The 9,483-nt window shown below is 34.9% G+C and overlaps 2 protein-coding genes across 2 annotated transcripts in view; one reads left to right on the forward strand and one right to left on the reverse strand.

Annotated features, from left to right (window-relative positions):
- Positions 1-1,021: 1,021 nt before the first annotated feature.
- LOC113759425 lies at positions 1,022-4,476 on the reverse strand. Its single transcript, XM_027302000.1, has 7 exons — positions 4,405-4,476; positions 3,778-3,864; positions 2,608-2,877; positions 2,258-2,428; positions 2,103-2,156; positions 1,482-1,628; positions 1,022-1,396 (listed from the first exon to the last, which is right to left on the reverse strand). The coding sequence occupies exons 1-7, from the start codon at positions 4,474-4,476 to the stop codon at positions 1,022-1,024; spliced, it is 1,176 nt and encodes a 391-aa protein (XP_027157801.1).
- A 2,615-nt stretch (positions 4,477-7,091) lies between these two features.
- LOC113759426 overlaps positions 7,092-9,483 on the forward strand; it is a 15,515-nt gene continuing 13,123 nt past the window's right edge. The window contains exons 1-3 of the mRNA XM_027302001.1: positions 7,092-7,250; positions 8,459-8,638; positions 9,060-9,113. Of these exons, the coding sequence (XP_027157802.1) occupies positions 7,092-7,250; positions 8,459-8,638; positions 9,060-9,113 (393 nt within the window). The remainder of the gene's footprint in view (positions 7,251-8,458; positions 8,639-9,059; positions 9,114-9,483) is intronic.

The raw sequence follows: 9,483 nt of genomic DNA on the forward strand, positions 1-9,483 counted from the left end.
TTTCCTTGCATTTTATTATCACTGCTGGTATTATTACTTGGTGATTTGGTTTATTCCTATTTTGACTGGTACTTGGGGAAAGAGAAATTTATCCTGGGCTAACTCTGATATTTTGTGCCTATACTGGTACCCCTTTCCCAACAGTATAGGACTTTCTTCTTCCACATTGTCGCAAGATCCCCCAACACTTGGTGCCTTGATGCCTCTTCTTGCTGCCGGAGGACGTGGAGGAGTGGCGGTTGTCACCAGCTGGTGAGGAGCTGAAACGGGATCAGAGATTAAGCGGTAAAGAGGCTGAGAAAGCCATGTATCCACAGAACTCTTGGGCAACAGATGATTCAAGAAATTAGTGGACACCCGCTCAAGCATCATAAATGGTGGCCGATTATATGTGTGTAGGTCCTGTATTTCTCGTTTTACTTTTCGAAACAAGAGTTCGGCTTCATATTGATGCACCATTCAATTGTTTCTGTGCTCATCTCTCCAATTTCACTTGGTACGTGAAAGGTGATTAGCGATCATGGAGTAAGAATAACATAAAGCCAATTTGACACACACACACACATAATGGCCCAACGAATTATATATATATATAGGAAAAGTCCGAAGTAGCGATCGTTATCGTAACGAAACTGTTTTTACCTGGCATGCACTTGTACCTGCAAAATGCTTTCTGCTTGTGGCCATTATATTCTACTCTGAATGCATTAGCTAAGGTTCTCCTTAAAATATGAAAATCCAATATACATAAGCCAACTTACTTGGAATTTTAGTGTGAACCAAGGCAATACACATCAATAAGTAGTTTCAGCAGCTGAATATACTTTTTTAGCGTTGCTAGTTATTTGTACAAGCGGAATACAGACACTCAAATCACCTTCAAAACGAAACATCAAGCAATCTAATACGTCATATGTATCTATCTGCAGGTTTATATTTAGTTTCTTTTTTTCTCACTACAAATGCACGACTATATATTTCACGTGTAGGTAATATTTTGCAATACTAGCATTTTGTTTGATCATGGACATTTAGGATTTTTCCCCGGTCCACCGTAGTAAAAGTAGTCTCCCCAGTCAGTATTATTTCCCAATAATATGCCATAGCAATTTGGCTGATTGGAGACGGTTGTAATCATATCAGGAGGTAGTAAGGTGTTTGAGCCATTGAGTATTTGAAGATTCCTGAAGTAACTTGCCCTTTGATACCCTTCTTCTGGAAAATGGCCACTGCCCATCTGGGTTGTACTGTTTAGACCATCTCCTTTTCCATTGCTTACGACTCCACCCCAAATGATGGCTGAAGCATTGTGCACAAGGTATTTGAACAAAGAGGTAGGCCAGTAACCAATTGTCTTGTTCTGATACTGCAGCCACCACACTGTCTGGTCTGGATCCTAACAAAATTCTCCCATGATATTTGAAGCTCTAGAATTCTCAGTGAACTGTTACATTCATAAAAAAGTGGTTTCTTTTGCTTACCTTCCAAATAAGGATGCTGATATTGTATTGCGAGCCATTGTAGACTGAGGTTGGGGATAAGCTTGCCCCTAGTGCAATTTCATTGCTGGTTTGGACAAAACCCGAGCAGAACAAGTTGTAACACCCGGTGGATTGGTAACCGTCACTCTACAAATTTTACCAATTTGCAACACAAAATCTTTATGTAGGATCCTCTTCTGGTATATACTATAGCTAAGTTAAAAACACGAACATATACCATTAAAAGCAAGTGCAGATAGAAATTTCTAAGATTGTTACGAAACTTAAAATCGATCAACTTCTATAGGAAAGTGCTTTTTATCCATGTAATCTGGGCCAGAGAGTCCTTGCATTCATAGAATGTGAGTTCAGTGAGCTTGAACTTAGCCTTGTTGAGTGGAATTTTTTCAAGATAATGGCATTTTCATCAAAATCCAAGTTTTTTCTTTTAACATCGCATTAACCAAATGTTGAGTGTAATTTTTTTTTGCACCTGCAGAATGCGACGACTCCTTGGTCAACAACATGCAAACAAAAAACATACTTCCATCAGAATTTTGGAATTTCTCCAAAAGGATTCAGCTCCGGAAGATTAATTGTGAAAGATATTCTTTTACTTACAGTCCAGTAGGTGTAAAGTCTTGTTCTATTATCTCCAAACCGTTCTGGGTTGACCTGAGTAAAGAAAGCAGTAGGATCTGAACAATTGCACATGTAGTTCACGAAGTCGTGAACACGAAGAAACATATTAAGGAATGATTATAGAGAAAACCTACAATCCATCCGGCCTCAATGGAGTTCAGTTCTCTGGTTGAAGGACCTCCTACAACCCCAACTCCGGACAAGCTAGATCCACCTTGGTCTTCATCATCAATTTGGGGTTGCCATAGATTTATAGTTGCCTTGGTTCCAAGATACTCTTTACTTTGAACAAATGCATATGCATACTAAGAAATTTCACCATCAACAGAGGGTAAATTAGATAAAGGGATTGAAAAATTAAAACTGCTAGATTAAAAGCACTTGAAAATTACCGTAAGATACATGTTGGACTCTTTCTGTTGCTAAAGTCCCGAAACCTACTGTTTTTATTTTTTATTTTTTGGTGAGACATATTTTGTGGTACCTCATAAGTAGCTGAATTTTTGACAGGTGCCGTCCGAGGTCGCCATCTAAACCTGAACCTAGGTAGCCTCCCAGTCGGAAGTCTCAGGATAGAACGAGCTCTTAAGAAGTCATCTTTCTTGGTTCTTCTAATAGGAATGGTTCCCTTGGGGCACTTTCCATTCAACTGCCATAGCTGAGCAATAGGTCTTGTATGATGCTTCCTTTGGAGTTCGAAGTTGGACATTTTACTCTTATCAAGTAGTATTTCAGGGTGATAATTCGGCGCCATCTGCAGCATATTTTAATTTCAGCACTACATTCAAGTGACAGTGGCATGGCCATAATAATGGACCAGTTATAATGTCACATGCGTAAGTTTGTGAACAATTCAGAATCAACATAATCCGTTCCTCATTTTTTTAGGGCAAATTACATTTTACCCCCTATGGTATAGTATTTTTTCTATATAACCCTCTTATAGTTTCAAAAGTTATGCATAACCTCATCATAGTTTCAAAAGCTTCATCATAGTTTGGATTAAAATATTAAAGTAACGGGAATGATCATTCGTAACGAAACCTTTGAAAATATCGAAATTACCCTTGTTTAAAAATTAAAATGATTGAAGTAACCAAACTATATAAACATAATATATATGACGCACTAACCCAGTATGGTTTTATGTTTTACTAAATAACTCCCTTATGATTTAATATTTTATCATATAACTCCCTTATGATTTTCAAAATATACGTATAACCCCCTATGGTTAATAAATATTTTTCAGCTTTATATAGGGATATTTTTAACATTTTAAGTGATTCCGTTGCGGATTGTAAATTCCGTTACTTTGATACTTTAATTCAAATCATGAGAGAATTATGTATAACAACACTAAATCACAGAGGGATAAAGTGTAATTTGCTCTTTTTTTTAAGGTTAGCTCCGCATGCATTATGCTCGTTCTCAAATTACACTTGCTTTTCAACGATGTTATCACTCTTTTTCATCTTTTAGTTGTTTAAAGGAACGATTTCAAGAAAGAATTAAAAGTTTTATAAGAATTATGAGAGAAAATTGAAGATTTACATGACTTTTCCTGATTGACTTTTGGATTTTTGAATGTCAATGGGGGAGGAAGAAGCAAGTAACCAAGTGGTTACACCACAACTGAGATAGATATGCTAACCTGAATGGTATGATTTTTGAGCAAAAGGTGGTCAAATGCTGGTTGGTGAGCGATATGGATGCAATCAATTATATCACCATCAGGGCTCTGAACAAAAACAACCGTATATGCATAAATCAATTCTAAAAGGCAACATATGATACACAAATTTACTAAGTATTGTAGGTAGAGAAATATACATAAAAGAAAAGGAGATGAGTTATTATTAATACCTGTTATTGCAAATACGTACGTTGGATACTATACTTGCCTCTTTTAATTATGTTCTTAACGCTTAAATTAAGTGTAATTAACATGTTCAAGTTAAAGTCTATTTTCACCTGTTATCACTGCTTTTCCCCCTTTCTCAATTGAAAAATAGATCCTAATATGATAATGAATCTTAAGGTAAAATTCTTATGATTTAATGCAAAATTATGCTTTTCACTTTTTCAGGAAATTCTCTAATAATCAAGTTTATCATTATAAGCTTTCAAAAAGAAAAGAAGATTTTGAGAACAAAGCCTTTGCAAGGCGAGGGGGAAGGGAAAAAAAAAAACCGAGGGTGATGTATAACCTGGATGGAGTTAAAAGCAGCATGAACTTAAAAAAGGCAGAAAAGTGCAGAGAACAAGGGTGATGTATAACCTTGATGGACTTGACAGGATTTCTTCTTGACTCGCTCAAGATTCTCTTAACCTCAAGCTTCTGGCTTGCCATGCTCATCATCAATAACAACATGAAGCAATACAATTGCTTCCAGAAAAAGATGTGCATATTGCTAAAGAGAAAATCCATTGAAACTACTGCTTCAAATTAAGGTTGCTGGTCTTCATTAATGCATGAATGACTGCATCATTTATAAGCACTCAAAACTGTTTAATGAATTGGATGAGTGCTGTCCAGGGGTAAATCTACCTTGGAGAGAAGTTATCTTGGCAAGCATTGACTTAGTCCAGCAGATAGGATTATATAGATTATTTACCAGGCATGGTAGGGAAAAATGCATAGATAATCTAGCATGAATAACTAAACTACTTTCAAGAAATGCGTGGTCTTAAGGCCAATAGATTGTGATCTTGCCATGCAAGATAATATGTGAAAAGATGAACAAATCCAGAAAAGAGTTGAAGTCCTTAAAATGGTTTGATAACGGATGTAATAAACTGTAATGTAATGTTCAGACTTTACATTTTACTCGGAGATAAAACCAGTCAAATCTATCCAAAGAGAGGTTAGGTTGGCATACAATAGAAAGATGATTAAATTATGGGGAGATTCTTATCAGTTTTACATATGGTAGACATTACAATCATATATTTTTTATGGAATTCTTCTTCCCAGTGACGTTTACCCAAATAAAACCTATAATACTAATGTACCTACTTTGTGGAATATTTGATCCAACTTAGTAAATGGATGATCTAGGTTACATCAATAAAGTAGTTTTAATTTCCCAGTTGAACCATAGGTAAATGCATGTAGGAAGAACAAAGTCGTTTAAAACTTATCTAGATTGAGGGCGACGTCGGGTGTGTTTGCATAGGAATTATTTGTCAAAAAATTACTTGTTTGCATAACAAGCACATTTTTATTTTTTCTAATCTGCTTTCTATTTCACATACATTACATCATAATAAGTGCTACATTAATTATTTTAAGTAATATTTCAAATAATCTCCTATCCAAACATACCCACGTATGGATTTATTAACATTGACTCAGTTGCAAAATTTACATAAGCGTGATGTCCATTTGCATGCAAGCGACTCATTTTTTTTCATTTATTTGTTTATATTTTTTCATTTATTTTTTGTATAGTTATCTTACAATCAACCATTGTGTATATGCTTATATAATTTTGTTGAACGTGTAAATTTTATTCCTGTTTATCAATTGAAAGTATGAAAGCAATAACTTAAATAAGTCTAATTTTGTAAATAGTACATCAACTTAACCAATGGAACACCATTCGAGCTATCTCAATCTCATTTGATATAGTGTATGCCTTACAAATAAATGTCTTGGAGATTTACATGTGAAATTAACTATGATTATTTATGTGAAAAATGGGTTAATATTTTTAGTATAAAAATTATTTTGCACTAACAAGTATACATACATACAGTATATACAAAACCAATATTTCAAATTTAAAAAGAGGTTGGGTCATACATCCCAATTTGCTAGTACAAAAAATTCTTAAATTTGACATGTAAAAAAAATTAATTCCAAAGAGTCACTGTCATAAGATGAAAAAAACACACGTAATCTGATTTTAGTTTCTATCCTAAGGCTGAAAAAATAGATTAGCGTTTTCTACATTGCCATTGTAAAATTGTTTTGTACTAAGATACATGCTGCTTATGCCAAAGTAATATTTTAGAGTCATGCATTCAAATCTACTAGTGCAAAAAATTCTTAACAGTGATGCATAGAAAATAGTAATTCCAAAAAATTACAATTTTGAGACTAAAAAAAAAATGTCTTATAGTTCATTTCAGCCTAAGAAACCTATACAAAATTACAAATTGCTAAAAGGACTTAGCACAACCAGAAACTATATGAATCCATATTTATAAAGGAGGGAATTGACAAGTTCGTTTCAAAATTAGACGCGTACACTCTTAGCATAGATTTTTGTTTTTCTTCTTTTCTTTTCTTTTCTTTCTAGTCGCATACAGTAGTACCCTGCATTTTGAATAACCTGTACGCCCACAGGCACTCAAATGTTCTGTTGTAGTACCAAAACACACACACACACACACACACAGAGACGCACACAGTCACACAGTGAGGCTGTGAGGCTAATAAACCATCAAGAACTCCAGAACCCTTCTCTTTTCTGCCATATTTCAGTTTCATACTCGCTTCTGCAAACTTTACAAGGTAAATTTTCCTCGCAGAGTCTTTTGATTTTCTGTTTTCTTTCTTTCTTTTGGTGAATATGATCATCTCCATCACAAAAGCATGATGGGCTGTTTTCTTTCCTTGTAAAGTTTCTATCTTTCAACTGCATTTTCAAACAATTAGTACTCCTTTTTGATATTGTGAAAGTGGCATCTTCAGCATTTTGTGATGCAAAATTTACTACGTGAACTATCAAATTTCATTAAAAAGGTGGATTGTGGTTTGTTTATTGCGTTAGTTAAAGCTTACTTATACAGCTAAAGCTCAAGATTTGATTTTGGAAAATTTCCAAACTTGTCCTGTATGAACCCTTATCCCCTGTTTGTTGATTTACTGCTTAAGAAACAAAAACCTTGGTGGAATTCTGAAAATTGAGGTGAGTGAGAGTGGATGGACATATGATTGAATAATGAGTTCGACTTATTATGACTGAGCTTTTGCAGGTGTCTCGGAGAGAAATGGCTGAAGGAAAGGAGGTCAGCATCATGTCCGTGGAGCAAGCGATTCAGAGAGAATTGGCATATAGGAAAAAGATTGCTTACTTCTTGTCTGAGGCAGAATTTGCAGAACTGTTACCTTTGGAGGTGAGAACTCAGACTACATTTTCTTATGCTGCTTATTTTCTGTTGTAATTGTTTGTGCTCTAATTACTCGTGTGTTCCTCAAAATTGACGCTATTTTATTGATTGCTGAACCTATAGAACTGCTGGCTTATCACAAATGATCGGCACAAGTTGAGTTGAATAATATGTTACAGAAACTCAGCAAGTGTTATTTGTGAAAAATGGCAGAATTTGATGTCTTTCAATTTGGATTTGAGGTCATGGGGCTGTTCTGCTGTAAAACCTTGATGCTTGATTAGTCTTGTATGGCAGATTTCGTGAAATTAGTTATGTAAGTCGAACCTTGTTCCTAATTATTAGGTGCCATTTTCATCTAAGGTTACAATTCCATAGGCAACTCACTGTTTCATTAGTTTATGGACATGCATATATATATATATATATATATATATATATATATATATATGTGCTTGATCTCTTCAGCACCTTAAAAGAATGTTATCTGAACAAAATAAATCTCTTTACTCTCAAATATATATCATGCCAAATTGTAAGAGAATTAATTATGCTATTCAAATTTGGTAGCGTCGTTGCATTACACAACTCATGAAACAACTCAAGTCAGTCTGTCTTTCAATGTTTTAACTTTTAAAGTATGATACAACACAAAACCACTTGTAACAGCATAGATTGACCATACTCCAATCTGGAGCACTACATATTGCGGCAATGAATTTTTGAAATGGCCAAAATGAGCTTAATCTTTGCAGAACTAATAAGCTTTAGATGCACAACAGAAAACTGCCCAAACAGAATGCCATCTGAAATGCGGACTCTAGATTTTTTGAGATTAAATAACAGAATGATGCATACACTTCTTACATTAGTGAAAAGGTTTTTTTTTTTTTTTTGGAAATTCAGTTAAAATTGATGTTGCTGCATGATACCAAAAGGTATAGATATGACTATGATTCTTTACTACTACCCTTAAAATCCATAGGACGAGGTTTGATTTGGTTGAATTGAGGACTAGGGAGCAAATGAATTACATATAGAGGGAGTAGGTTTTTCCCTTATCATTCTCTAGTCCTTTTAATCAACTTATAATCCTTGATGATTGCTGGATAGCTATGTAACCCATTCTTCTTTTTTACTAAATTGGTATTCGTTTTGGACATTAGTTGTTCAGGTTGCTTATTTCAATTTTGACAACTTGTTCCTTATATTAGGTGCCATCTTCGTCTAAAGCTACAATTCCAGAGCCAAATGTCTCACAATTTCTCAGGCAGAGTTTGAGGTCACCTACCATAGCACGGCCTACATCAAACCCCAGTTCAAGCCTCACCAGTGCAGCAGCAAATGATTTGACATCTTCGGGTCCTAATCTTAAGCAATCACCAGTACGATGGGTTATTTAAAAACTAAAACTTTTTTCTTGCACTAATTTCTTCATGAGTTTAATCTGTGCATAAATATGATTCATCTCTTAAAGCCCTTAAAAGAAGGATATCTGGATGATATAAGTCACTTTAGCTTCAAACTTTTGCTATGGTTCTGTCCCCTAATTTAGGTCTTGCCAAATCCAAAGGATAATAATTATGTGGTTCAAAATTGGTTGCATCCCAATGGCATGCAACAGGAGAATTGGGGCTCATATTGTCTATCCTTCCTTTTTTTAACTTATGAAACAACAGACTGAATGAACTGCAACATGTATATGCAGTGGCACTGACTCATGAAATGTATATGGAACAACAGACTGAATGAGCTGCAACATGTATGTGCAGTGGCAATGACTCGTGAAATGTGCAAAATTGGCCATTTTTGCAGAGCATTCAGCCACTAACTGCAACAGATTTATCTTTAAAGCACAATGCTATGCCTGTAGGTATTGAAGGCCAGATCTTTTACATTTAGATGACAAATTCTCCCAGCTCTTAATTCTCATAAATTCCTTTTCGGAAATTCATTTCCAAAATGATCTTGCTGTCCAATGCTATAAGGCAAACATACAACTATGATCCTTCATTACCAACCTCAGAAGCAATAGATCAATGCTTTAATTCGTTTAAGTTGACAACTGAGCAGCATATGTAAAATATAGAAGGGTAGGATTTTCCAATTGGTTCTCTACTCTTCTTGTACTGCAAAAAGCATAATCCTAGTTTATTGCTGGAGAATCCTGCAAACATTTGCATAACTTGCTTGGTCTTCATTTAAGGCATCAGTTATTTTGCTCTTGGTTTCTTGTTTC

The sequence above is a fragment of the Coffea eugenioides genome, chromosome 2 (assembly GCF_003713205.1).
Source record: "Coffea eugenioides isolate CCC68of chromosome 2, Ceug_1.0, whole genome shotgun sequence".
NCBI classification, from domain to species: Eukaryota; Viridiplantae; Streptophyta; class Magnoliopsida; order Gentianales; family Rubiaceae; genus Coffea; species Coffea eugenioides.